This window comes from Piliocolobus tephrosceles, chromosome 1, assembly GCF_002776525.5.
Source record: "Piliocolobus tephrosceles isolate RC106 chromosome 1, ASM277652v3, whole genome shotgun sequence".
Classification (NCBI taxonomy): Eukaryota; Metazoa; Chordata; class Mammalia; order Primates; family Cercopithecidae; genus Piliocolobus; species Piliocolobus tephrosceles.
The window spans coordinates 59,014,387-59,028,015 of NC_045434.1; the positions used below are offsets into that span (position 1 = coordinate 59,014,387).

The 13,629-nt window shown below is 50.0% G+C and overlaps 1 protein-coding gene across 2 annotated transcripts in view; it reads left to right on the plus strand.

Moving 5' to 3' along the window:
• The window catches only part of LGR6 (leucine rich repeat containing G protein-coupled receptor 6), a 122,494-nt gene that overhangs the window by 72,937 nt on the left and 35,928 nt on the right, over nt 1–13,629 (plus strand). Inside the window, exons 5-6 of one of the 2 annotated variants that reach the window (XM_023186849.2) lie at nt 6,126–6,341; nt 10,583–10,654. The exons of the other annotated variant lie outside the window; for it this stretch is intronic. Coding sequence (XP_023042617.1) covers nt 6,126–6,341; nt 10,583–10,654 — 288 coding nt within the window. The remainder of the gene's footprint in view (nt 1–6,125; nt 6,342–10,582; nt 10,655–13,629) is intronic. 2 annotated transcript variants of the gene reach the window in all.

Sequence of the window (13,629 nt, forward strand, 5' to 3'; positions counted from 1 at the left end):
AATAAATCCCAGAGAGGGCCCATTAGATTGATTTAGTCCTCTGTGGCCTGTAAGGGCCCCTGTTTTCCAAAGGAGATATGCTTCTTGCACATCCATATCTTGCACAGACAGGTGTGAGTCTCTCTGTCATTCCTTCGCTTTGGGGGAACCAGACTGGTAGAGTGAAGCTCTGAGTTGTTTTTTTGTTTTGTTTTTTGAGACAGAGTTTTGCTCTTGTTGCCCAGGCTGGAGTGCAATGGCACAATCTCAGCTCACCACAACCTCCGCCTCCAGGGTTCAAGTGATTCTCCTATCCCAGCCTCCCAGGTAGCTGGGATCATAGGTGTGCACCACCATGACCATCTAATTTTGTTATTTTAGTAGAGATAGAGTTTCCCTAGGTTGGTGAGGATGGTCTTGAACTCCCGACCTCAGGTGATCCGCCCACCTCAGCCTCCTAAAGTGCTGGGATCACAGGCGTGAGCCACCGCATCCAGCAAAGCTCTGAGTTTGAGTCCCAGCCCTACCTCTGCCTTTGGGCATTTCTCTTTATCTCTTTGGGCTTCAGGCTCCTCATACGAGACGAGTGAGGCCGGAAGGCTCCTTCAGGCTCTGATATAGTGTGATTCTTAGTGTACACTATTGTCCTGGGTCGCTGTCAGGGGGTCACTTCTTGCTGTCTAACCTAAAGCTCTTCTGCTACGCTTGCTGTCTGTTAGGGCCTCGTCTCATTTCAGTCAATTCAGACCAGGACCCTATGTCCCCAGCAAAGGGTCCCCTTCCCTCCTTCCCTCCCTGCTTCAGCCTTAGCCCTTAGCTGGGGGAGTATGAGAAGCAGTTTGGCCCTTGACAGGTTAAGCTGTTTCCCCAGAGTCTAAGCAAGCCCAAACTGGCCTGCGAGGTCCCTGCTAATCTGCCCTATTACTGCAGGTAAGAATTATAATCAGAAATCACTTGAAGGGCCCAGGTCCACGTGGGAGAACGAGAGGTGCTGTTGGGGGTTGTTGATTCTGTTCCAGAGCTTAATTGGTATAATTGCTCTCTTCTGCCTGCCAAGCCAGAGTCCATCAGGATTGGCTCTCCCACCTTCTACAGGGAGCTGCTTAAAAAGGTCTTTTAGTCCCCAGTGGCGGATTCTACTGGCCGCTCAGAGACTCCTTCAGCAATCCAATACCCCTCTCCTGGCTGCCAGATGGCAGGGGAGCCACCTACCCTAGAGGACTAGAGATCCCAGGGGAGCCTGAACCCTGACTCGAAAGGGTGGGGGATTTCTCAAGCGAGCACCTTATCCTACCAGGAGCTGGTCAGAGAGATAGTAGGAGGGATTGCTCTATAGCCAGGTGTCGACCCTTAGGTGTCCCAAGAGTCAGAGGTTGCTGGGGGCAGGGAGGGGGTGTCCAACAAGAAAAGAAAGGGGAGGCTGGGCGCGGTGGCTCACACCTGTCATCCCAGCAGTTTGGGAGGCTGAGGTGGGTGGATAACCTGAGATCAGGGGTTCAAGACCAGCCCGGCCAACATGGTGAAACCCCGTCTCTACAAAAATACAAAAAAGTAGCTGGGCATGGTGGCATGCGCCTGCAATCCCAGCTACTCGAGAGGCTGAGGCAGGAGAATCGCTTGATCCTGGGAGGCAGAGGTTGCAATGAGCTGAGATTGCGCCATGGCACTCCAGCCTGGGCAATAAGAGTGAAACGCGAACCTCTATCTCAAGAAAAAAAAAAAAAAAAAAGAGAGCGAGGGAGGGGAGAGGGGAGAAAGTTTAATAGAAGCCAATACTGCGCCTGTCTCCTGCTGCCTCCTCCACTCCCCTCTGTGCTTCGTGGAGTCTCCCTCTAAGAAGGTGTTTGTCCACACAGTCTCTTGGGTGGGCAGGTCATCAAACCATACAGCTGAGGAAAGCAACACCAAAGGCTGAAGGAGGGGATTTGTGGCTACATCTGTGTCATGGCGAAGCCCACACCTTCCACATCACAGGAGCCCCCTGGGTCAGAGCTGCCAGATAAAATACAAATGTTGCATGGGACTTACTCAAACTTATACTTGCTTATCTGAAATTCAGATTTAACTGGGCATTGTCCCAAATATTACACGGGACATATTTATGCTAAAAATTGTTATTTATCTGAAATTCAAATTTAAATGGGCAGTGTGTTATTTTATTTGCTATATCTGGCAGTGCTACCCTGGGTCCACGGCCCACCCCCAAGCCCACCTGGCCTGAGTGTAAATGCCCCGACTCTCTGCTCACCCCAAACACAAACACAGGCCTGGCCAATTTCTTCCATGTGCTCATTCCACCTTCTTCATTTGCCAGTTTGCTTCCCTTTCTCCTTTGGTGTGTCCCAGTTCCCAAGTACCAGGAGCAGGGCTGCAAACACCTCCCCTCTCCAGCCCTCGGCTACTCCACCGTGCCCCTTCAGGATACCATGAGCCAGGACAGAAGCTGGATCCTCCCTGACAGAGCAGAAAGAGGCCTGAAGGCTCAGCCCACCCAGCCCTTCCCTAAGAGACTGAGAAAGTGAGGCCCTGTTTTAAGCCACTGCCATGCTTGGCCCAGCCTGGCAAAAGGGCCCTTCCCAAGCTCTCCTGCCTATGGGTTAGACAAAATGCAGGAGATGGACTAATTGGGACTGTAGGTTACATGTATGAGTGTGCACATGCATGTGGCTGGCAAACGTGTGTACTCACACATAGGCACATGCATAGCAAAGGCCACTTCCATGTGCCCCCTAAGATCACAGAATAAGTTCAGAATAAGTTTTCCCCTTGCCCTGCCCTGACCCACTTCCTGCCTGCCTCCTAGCACCTCCTTACGGTACAGGCCATCTTCTTGGCTCAGCCAGTGCCCTGATATCCCAGGCTGTCCTAGGTGAACAGGTTCTTACCTCCCCTCATGCACCTCAGTGCCAACACTACACAATGGTGAGGCACATGAATTTTGACGTTAAACAACTTGGGTTCAGATTTAAGCCCTGTAGCTTACTAGCTGTGGGGCCTTGGGGGGCTTAATCTCTCTGTAAAATGGGGCTAATCAGAGCTACCTCAATTTCATTTTTGAGAAGATATAGGACACAGTACCTGGTATTGTATACCTGGCATATGACAAGGACTCAATAAATGGAGACAGTGATTAATATTGGTGTCATGGTTGTCACTGTAGGGATGTTCTCTGCCCTGAGCTTCGGAGAAGGAGGTACTGCCCCCCCTTAGGGAGTGAGGCTTCCTGGGTCTGTCAACTTACCCATTAGGGAGGCAGTAGCAGAGAGCAAGGCCCGGATCTGCAAGAAGTGTCAGGCCCTAGCCCCTCCCTGGCCCCACATCCAGTGGGTTGCTGGGCCTTATCAATTTGACCTCTTTTTTATTTTTTTGAGATGGAGTTTCACTCTTGTCACCCAGGCTGGAGTGCAATGGTATGATCTCGGCTCACTGCAACCTCCGCCTCCCAGGTTCAAGCAATTCTCCTGCCTCAGCCTCTTGAGTAGCTGAGATTACAGACATGTGCAACCATGCCCATCTAATTTTGTATTTTTAGTAGAGACGGGGTTTCCCTACATTGGTCAGGCTGGTCTTGAACTCCCGACCTCAGGTGATCCGCTCACCTCAGCCTCCCAAAGTGCTGGGATTACAGGCGTGAGCCACTGAGCCCGGCCATCGATTTGACCTCTTAAGGATATCCGAAATCTGTGTTCCCTTCCCCCATCCACACCGGACCTGCATTCTCTTCCCTTGAGGCCCTCATTCGTGACACTCCTTTCCATCTCTCCTTGTTGAAATTCTATCCTCCCTTAAGAAGGCCATCTCAAATGTGACTTTTTCTGTGTGGTCCTAAGCAGGACTCAGGGCTTAGGGATCTGTCTGTGGTCTCTGGAAAATCTGGGACTAAGATGCTGCTCCCATGGAAAGGGCCATCCCAAGGTCAGGAGGAGTGTCTGGGCATCTGCTAGTTGGGCATCTGCAGATGAGAGCCCTCACCACAATGGAATGGGGTGTCAAAGCAGGACAGCCTGGATCCCAGACCATCCCTGGTAAGGGGGGCTGTCCAGGTCACCTCTAGCCTACTGGTGTGCTTGGTCAGGCCATCAGTTGGAGGCTTGGAAGCAGAGAATTTAGAGGGCATTTATTCACTCATTTATTTATTGCCCATTTATTTAAAAACATTGAGTGCCATCTGCAAACTAGGCATTGTGCTGGGTGCTGGGAGTTCACAGCTGAACGTAGTGCCTGCTATGGTCATTTATGCAGGAGGTTGAGGTACAGCCCTCATCTTCTGGAGTAATTGATGATCAAATCCAAGAACAAGGGCTCCCAGGACCAGCTGAGCACTAATCACAGCAGGAAATGGCTTTCTACATCCTCATTCAGTCTTCCTGCCTTCTCCAGCAATCCAAGGTCATTAGATGGGAGCATAAGATCTAGAAAACCTAGCTCAGTGCTTTAAAAACATTAATGTGCTGATGAATCAATGAATCACCTGGGAGTCAGGTTAAAATCCAGGTTCTGATTGAGTAAGTCTGGGGTGCGGCCTAAAATTCTGCATTTCTAACAAGCTTCGAGGTGATGCTGGGGCTGATGGTCCATGGGAGTCCACATTTGCATGAAGCTCCCCAGGGTGGTTCAGCCACAGACCATCAAGGCTGTGATGGCCACCACTGGAGAACCATGTCCAAGGTGATAGGCCTTGCCAGCAGAGGGCACTCACTGAAGGGCCTTTGGTCCCATCATGTTAGGTTTGATGTGGGTGGGAAGGGTTTCCTAACTACGGCTTTCAAAGAATGTCCTGGTGAATGCGCTTTCACACCCAAGATTGCAGTGTTGGCCCATCCACCCATGGTCCCCTTGCTGGTGAGCCAGGGAGTATTTCCCAGTGGTGCTTGAGGTCTTCACAGACAGAGCACTGGTGAGATGCTTAGGGAAAAGACAGAAGCACTACTGGACCTTCTACAAGGGGGCTTGTGCTGTTGGGATGAAAGATCACCCCATCCCACCCTACTGATCACATCACTTCTCCTTTGGGTTCAGGATTATGGGGCTGTAGGGCATTTGTGGATAAGGCTGGGGTTTCCATGGCTTCAGTGCCATATGGCTATGCGGGAGGACCATGGCTCAGGGCCAAGCCTCGCTTCAACATAGGAAAGTCCAGCAATAGATCCATGGTACAGGTCAGTTTGTCTGGTCCCTGTGAGACCATCAGCTTAGGGCAATAGGGGTTCAGCCCAAGTCCCAACCTGGGGCTCAGAGACAGTAGCATATTGATAAAGGCTGTCATGGCCTGGGCACATCTGTAAAAAGCTAAGGTTGAAAATCTCCTTCTTTTGCTGGGCTGCTAAGATCTTCTAGGGCTCCCAACAGTAATCCTCGTATCACCCTAGAATCTCTGGTTATGCAAAAACAGGATCACCCACCATCTGTTCACCTGTTCTGAGAGGCAGCTAATCAAGAACTTCAACTGTGGCATGAGGAGACTCCCAGAGGTCATCGACTGAGCAAGAAGCCCCAGGACTTTAGCAGAAGCCCCTTGCCCCTGGGCCCTTGAAGGGACAAGGAACAGGTGGTGCTAGGGATGGGTGACACGGAAGGGCTTACACTTTTGGGGAGGCATTTTTCTTTGGGTTGGTTCAGAGGGAGGACATTTCCCTCTGCCAATGCTGAGAACATCTCCATTATATGGTCTTGGACTATCACAGAAGAGTTAGGAAGGTCGAGGTCACACTCAGAGAGCAAGGGTTTGGAAACCCAGGAGTATGGATGTGAAGGAAAATACTGGCTATTCACAAACAGGCTATGGGTTCAGCCTTGGGTCTGAGAGGAAGAAGGGGGATCATTCGTGGAAACATATGGCATAGAGGATCAAGAACTATTGGCTGGTGGGAGGTGCAGGTTGCAGTGAGCCAAGATCGTGCCACTGCACTCCAACCTGGGCAACAGAGTGAGACTCTATCTCCTCCCCCCGCAGAAAAACAAAAACTATGGGTTGGAATGGAGCCAAATATGGGAACTCGAAGAGGTGGGATACAGGATACATGTCACAACTTTAGTCCCAGGGAACCTCAAAGGCCCTTTTGAGGGCCTGGCTGGCCCAGTCTAGCCCCAAAGCTTGGTCTGCATCTTGCCTTGGATTGACCCCTCTCCATCCTCTCTTCCACCAGGCGCCTAGATGCCAACCTCATCTCCCTGGTCCCGGAGAGGAGCTTTGAGGGGCTGTCCTCCCTCCGCCACCTCTGGCTGGATGACAATGCACTCACGGAGATCCCTGTCAGGGCCCTCAACAACCTCCCTGCCCTGCAGGCCATGACCCTGGCCCTCAACCGCATCAGCCACATCCCTGACTACGCCTTCCAGAATCTCACCAGCCTTGTGGTGCTGTGAGTGCTGCTCTGTTCCCCATCCCCAGTGGGGTTCTGCTGGGGGCTGGGGACTGCATGTTTACCTGAGTTGGATTGGAGTCTGGCTAGCTTTGCTCTTCTTTGCATGTTGCTAAACCTTCTGGTCTCCCTTTGGAAAAGCATGAGGATGACCATTCCCTGTTGATCCCATAGGGTTATCATGAGGTCGAATGACATGAGAGCTTGAAAAGTGCTCTGAGGGTCACTAAAGGGCCAGGGTACTACAAAAGGAAATTAAGCTATTATTTTCTTGCCATGCACATATAATAACTATACCATGATAACTGAAATATAAGTCAAGAATTTCTTAAGTAATTTCTACCATATTTGACAATTAGATGATGCAGTCATATGCTTTGGCACAGGGATGGGATAAATTAATCTCATTTCCCAGGCCTTAAGAAGCAGAGAAAAGCCATCACTTATAATTAGACAGCAAAACCCCATCACCGTAATTACCTGGGAGATATCATCCCTGGCAGGAACTGGGGACTGGGGTTAACTCTGCCTTCCCAGTGGGAATTTTAGAGGGCAAATTAGCTCCCAGCTAATTGCTATGAATGATTGGTAAGTTCATAGGGTAATTACTAAAAGGGCTTGGAGGTCATGTATAATTGCTTTGGGTTACACACTAGTTGCTGCAGGAACATGGCTTAGGAACATGCGTGTTAGTGACGCTACTGAATGGTAACATTCCTCCTGCCCCCCACTTTTGAAGATCTGGCGTGATTTTCTAAGCGAGGGAATGGATGATACCTAGTTCCATTTGAGAGATGAAAGGCAGGCACCAATTTGTTTGTCTAATTCTCTGTCCTGGGAAGCTGGAGAACCAAGATGAATATCCTTGTGGACTATATTCTTCTGTCAGGATGCCTTACCCTCCCTTCTTCTGCGAGTCACGGAGTGGGGGGTATTTATAGAGGGTAAACAGAACAAGGTGATTGGTTCTAACTTTGGTGATATCCCCGTGACATCGTGAGGGGGTGGGGTCAGGCCTCTGTGAGTGGTGAGATTACTGGAGAAATAAGAACTTCATGGTTGGCCCCAGATGGATGAGCAGAAGCAGGCATTTATTGAGCCCCCATGTGGTATACTGAAAATTCAAAAAACTATGAGATATAGCCACTGCCCTTGAGGGGCTTTCGGTCCAGTTGAAAGAGCAGAATAAATATGGGGAAAAAATAATGAATGATGTAGTGTAACTTACGCTAACACAGTCAGATGATGAGTTCAGACTCATAGCAGCATAGGTATGGTGGGAAGGCTGAGGTGGAGGGGAGGGAGGCTTCCTGGGGGAGGTGGGGTGGGACCTGGGCCTGGAAAGATGGTGAAATGAAGAGAATGAGGACATTCCAAGCAGATAGCAATAAAGACACGGAGGGGAGAGTAAGTGTGTTTGACTGCCAGTAACCACGCCAGTCTGGCTGGAGCAGAGGGTCCCCATGCAGAGCTCAGGAGAAGATGCTAGAAAGGTGCATGTTGGGACTTGCAACGTCAGAACAGAGAGCTTGGCTTCTATCTGCCCGTGTGGGTGGGGGAAGCTTGAAGGTTTTCAGGCAAGGGTTAAAATGGAATATTTTAGGAAGATTAATTTGAAGGCTGGATTGGAACCGAGGCAGACTGGAGACAGGAAGGTCAGTTCAGAGGTTCTTGGTATCAGTCAAAGTCCAGTTAGTTTAAGGAGGTGGTAGAAGGGATGGAAGGGACGGCATGACTGTGAGGGCTGTTTTGAAGGAAGAATTGACCTGATTGAGAGATTTTCAGAGGGTAGAAGACCAAGAAGAAGGCGGGTCATGGGTGACTCCAAAGTTTGGGTGGGAGCCAAGGAATTGGCCTGTAAGTCAGGCCTGTTATAGATCTAGGAGTTATTGAAGGGGAGGCCCAATGAGGACAAAGAGGAACAAGGGACTAAGGAAAGAAAACCTACTGGTGTGGGAGCAAAGCTGATAGAGAAAAACTGGTCCCTTTGCATGGGGAGAGGCTAGAAACATTATCCCTTTGTCCTTCACCTGCCTCCAACTCATAGGATGGAGGAGAGAGGCTTTTAGCAGAGGGTGACTTGTGAAGTGGACAGGAAGCTGGGGAATGCTATCCAGGGACTACAGGATGAGCTGTAGCTGTAGGAAGGCCCAGGAGGAAGAAAAGGAAGACTGGATATGATGGGAAGCAAGAAAGATATTTGGTTAAAATCAAGGATTGTACAGGGGCCTGGCTGGCGGTGTGAGCAGGCAAGCAGAGTGGAAGAGAAGGGGCTTCTCTTCAACCCAACCCTGAACTTTCATCATCCAGGTTGCTCTGCCACATGTGGAATACCCCTCACCACTGCTCTGGCACCAACAGGACCCCTAGGTAGCACTTAGTTGGACAGCAGTGGTATCATGTGTGTAATCTTGTCTCTTTATCTGGGCTATAAGCCTCAACACCTCCCCCAGACTGGGCCATTTGGGGTGCCCAAGACGCCAGGGTTGAATGAGTGGTTTAGGGGAGGAAGTTGGAGGGAGGAGCTGGATGTTTAGCTGAGACGGTTTGGACCTGAGATACTGGGGGAGGCAGAAGAGGGTGGAAAATGGAGATGGAAGTTCAACAGGAGGCAAGAAGAATGATAGAGTTTGATGACAATTGGTTTATAGGTGTGAAAGAAATGGGAAAAATTAAGGGGAGATCACTCCCAGAAGGCGGTGTTTTCCCCTTTGGATCAGAAGCTCCCTTGGGACAGGAGTCTGTCTCCTGAAACGGAACCTCATGGAGCAGGTGGGTAAGGATGGGGAAGACAGACAGAAGCTTTAAATCCCCAGGCTCGTAGGAGTCCCGTCCTTACCCATCTATGTTGGATGAGGCCTGCCCATTGTCTTTATATTTAAACAACATCTTGGAGGCCAGCCTGATTTTCTTCCCCTTGTGAGTGATTTCCTTCTTCTGCCTGAAGATGTTTTTAAATTCTTGAATTTAATAGTTTAACTAGGATATGTCACAGTATAGAATAGTCAGTATTTAATTATTCTGAAACAATATATGCTTTTGAGCTGCAGATTCCATTCTTTCGTCATCTTAGAGATTTTTTGGTATTATGTCTTTGAATACATCTTCAGTCTCATTTTTGGATTCTCTGCTCCAGAAACATCAATTATGCTTGTGTTAAATCACCTTTATGTCTTCAGCATTTAGTTTTTGTTTTAACATTTTTGTCTCATTCAACCATAGTCATCGTGACTATCTCAAGTTTTCTCTCTGACACCAATTCAATTTTTAGCAGTGTCTGCACTGTCCCTTGTTTTACATTTATTGACTCGTTTTTTTTAGTGATGTAGTGTTGGTCCTCAATTTATTTCCTTAATCTACTGTGTTGTTTTTCCTTTCACTTAAGAACATTTGTCTTTGAAATAATGTTTTATTGGATTGTTTTGTAGCAGAAGGCTACTGTGATAAATTTCTTTGTGTTCCTGGTCCATTAGTTATCTTTTCTTCTAGGCTTGAAACTTTGCCTGCCTTTTGCATCCTCTTTCTTCTTGCTCTCAGTTTCCCTGTTGTATGTTTTCATAATTTCCATGCAATGTTGTTTTTTTCCGGCTTATGCTTGGATACCTCTGTCCAGTTCAAGCTGCATCACCTTGGGTCCCCCTTTGCCTGGAATGCCCTTCCCTCTGCTTGTTCAGTTCACCTGTCCTTCAAGGCCCTGCTCTGGATCACCACCTCTATAAAGCCTGCCTTGATTCCTCTGGCCTCACCAATCTGCCTGTTCTCTGAGTGTATCTGTAGCTCTCTCCAATTGTAACAGAAAGCTTCGCCTTTAATTATATGTTGTCTGCAGTGGTTTGCTGTTGGCTCCCGTAAGTACGTCTGGCCACTGAGTCAGGCAGACTGGGTCCTGGGGAGCCCGGCCATAGAAGAAGCCTCAGACTTGAGCCCCTCTGACATCAGAACTGTCTCCTAGAGCTTAGGGGGAACTTGCTTTAGCCTTGGCCTGAGGCTTTCCTCTCCCTTTTTCCTTTAATAGGAAATCAAAATGGGGTAGCCTATGGTCAATCTAGCCTTGGAGATTGTGGCTTCAGAAGTCAGTCTTGGCCAGTCAGTTTGTTCCTAGAAACAAAGGGATGGACCACTGGGGTCATTCTGTCCATGCTTCAGCCTCCACTTTCCCACTCATGCCACTGTGTGCTCTTCCATTCCCTGGCCCCAGTGCTGTAGGCACCCATTCTGATGCGTCTTTCCTTCCCGTGCAGGCATTTGCATAACAACCGCATCCAGCATCTGGGGACCCACAGCTTCGAGGGGCTGCACAATCTGGAGACACTGTGAGTTTTGAGGTCTTGGTCAAACTCTGTCCTGCCTGGTGATGAAAGCCTGGAGTCCTGGAGTGGAGGGAGCACACAGAGGGAAGAGCCAGCAGGCCTAGGTGCTGGGGTCTGGCCCCGGGCTTATTCACCCACATGCCCCTCCCTGGCACGTTCTCTGGAATATCACTGAGAATGAATTTCTTCCTCCTTCAGGTGGTCAGAATGTGCCCTCTGGGAGTTCAGAACGGCCCAGGGAGTAGGAACCTGGGATCTCCCTGTGGGCAGAGACCACCAAAATAATGAAAATTCTGGACAGAAATGGGAATTGCAAGAAGCTCGAGGAATTAGAATATGAAGCCTGGGGAATAGAAGGCATGGGGGTAGGGCTGGGGCTGACTTGATGGCAGTTTTGACATCTGTGTAAGGGTGGCTGCTGACGGAAGGGAGAGTAATACCACAGAGTAATGCTGGGATTGTTTGCCAATTGATCTAACTAGCTAAATGATTAACGGGGAGATGGCCCATTCAGCGCTCCAGCCTGACTATAAAAAGCACCCAAGCTGTTGACTCTCAAAAAGCCATATTATTCACACATCATCATCCTGGAATTCAGTTAAGGTCAGAATGCACCCAAACCCTCCCATCATTTCCTCTGGAGTCCTGCCAGCCCCCGCACAGTGGGCTGAGTGGGCCCCACTTGAGCAAACAACTGGCTGGGCTCTCTAAGTGTGGCCGTCTCTGCCAGCTGGGGTCCCTCAGCTCCCATGGGGGAGCTGGCTACCACGGCCACCTGGTACATGCCTGGGAGAGGGGGCGATGGGGAAAGAAGGACCCCTAGGTCACCAAGTGTGAGCCACTAAGGTTGGGGTAGAGCTCATGGTGTTGGGGGGATGGCCACAGTTTCTCTTGCCCCCCACTTGCTCCACCTCGCTCTCCATAACCAACCCCCCTTATTCTCCACCCCCACCGACATGCCCCAGGACATCACTCCTGAGGTGAGGGGTTTTCAAGAATCCAAAGCAGCAGAGGAGAAAATGCTGAGAGTCAAGCCGTGACCTGGGAAGCAATGTATTGGGGAAAACCATTTAGCAAAACCTATCCCAGGAGGCCTGGGCTGATGGCATTTGTGGTGGTGCAGGGAAAAGTAATGGGGAGGCTCAGACCCAAGCTCCACTCTTTTTTCCTATGGGCACAAGACCCAGGAGTGTGGCTGCTTTCTTGCTTTCTTGGGCTCAGCCTGAAGCAGGAGAAATGGCAGAGCCAGCCCAGCTTTGCCGGCATGCTCACCCTCTTGAAGACTGAGGACTGAGGTGTGGGGGACATGCCCCAGCCTGGAGGCAGGATGATCGGAACCTCTCCCTGCCACTGTGCGTGACTTGGGCTACATGTTCCTCCCTCTCTAGCTGTCATAGACAGCTGGGCAGTTAACTCTGGACAGTCTAGCCCACTCAATCAACATCTGAGAAAATTGATGTCCAGGGAGGTGTCATGGCCTGCCCAGAGTTACTCCCTCAGTTAGAGACAGAGCAGCTCTAGGGTGTGTTAATGAGAAAACATACATGAAAGTCCCTAGGGTAGAGCCTGCTGTCCTATTTTGTCTGGGTCAAATGTGAGCTGTGTGAGCCTGCTATGTGCCAGCTGTTTGGGGGAATCCTGGATGTAAGAGATGATCATTACCCTGCAAAAGCCTGTGCCCCCGCAGCCACCCTCCCTCAGGAGATATAAGAGCTTTTAGGGCAGTGTTTGGAGTTGCCATGGATGAGCAGGGCAGGAGGGAGTCCAATGCCATGGGCCCTGGAGTGTGGGCGCTGTTAGCTCTGCTGGGAAATCAGTTGGGGAGGGGATACATATACTGGCTGTGTGTTGGCACCTCTAAAAAGCCAGCTAGCAGCTGTTTCTTCACTTTTGGGGCACACTGCCTAATTCTTTCTCAATTAGCCACTGGATTGCCGTGCAGGGCATTTGGCTCAGCTGCTGCTGGCTGAATTACAGAGCAATCCTGCCGCTAAGCGCCCACTGTACCTTTCATCTACGGGAGCACTTGATTCCATCACACAAAGCGCAGGGCCTGCACCCACTTTACCAATGGGAAAGCCAAGGCTAGGAACCTGGTGGCAAAGCCCTTGGCATCAGACAGCCTGGGGTACAATGCCAGTTCTACCAACTGTGTGACCTTGGTCAAATCATTTGCCTCTGTGAGTCTCCGTTTTCTAATCTGAAACATAATGCCAGTAATATACTAATCTTGCAGGGTTGGCCTGTGGATTAAGTGAGATGATGTGTGTAAAATTCTTACAGACCCTGACAAGCTGTATAGGAACCTGCCCTACACTCCTTTCTCCTTTCCCATCCCCTCCTCTGAGGGCCTCCATCTCAACAATACCCCTTTCTTCCTGCCCTTGAGGGGGTGAGTTCTTCTTCCAACTTTTGATCTCCAATTAAAAAGGGGAAAAGTGTGTTCTTTATCCTCTGTTCCCCTGAGCTTTTGCTGGGGAGCCTGCAGGGGCAGCCAGATGTGGCAGGGGGAGGAGTAGATGGGAGAATAAAAGGAGAAAGAAATGATAGTCAAACCTTTTAATTGTTGCATAATTGGCACGCTTTGCAGCCTCAGTTATTACTCTGGAGCTTTTCATGTGAGCTTCTCACTGGAAGGGTATTTCTCCCTCAGGCCCCGTAAATCTCTGCCACTTAGACTTCTCTCATCTCCGGCAGCAGAGGGAAGATCAAACCCCTGCGGCCCAAGCTGCGGTTTGGCTGGAGCTGTGGTTTGGCTCCTCTGTAGACTCCTCTAAGTGGGGAAAGCAGCCCCCAGCCATACCACCTGGGGAGGAGGGGCCTGGTGCGGGCATGCACACGCGTGGTCACACAGGCATCTGGAACTGCATAGCCAATCATGTGCACATGCAACACACGTGCCATAGGTTGCAAGCCCTACATGATCCTCACTCCACATAGGCAGCCCCACCCCACAACCCAGCACAGCACAGAAATGC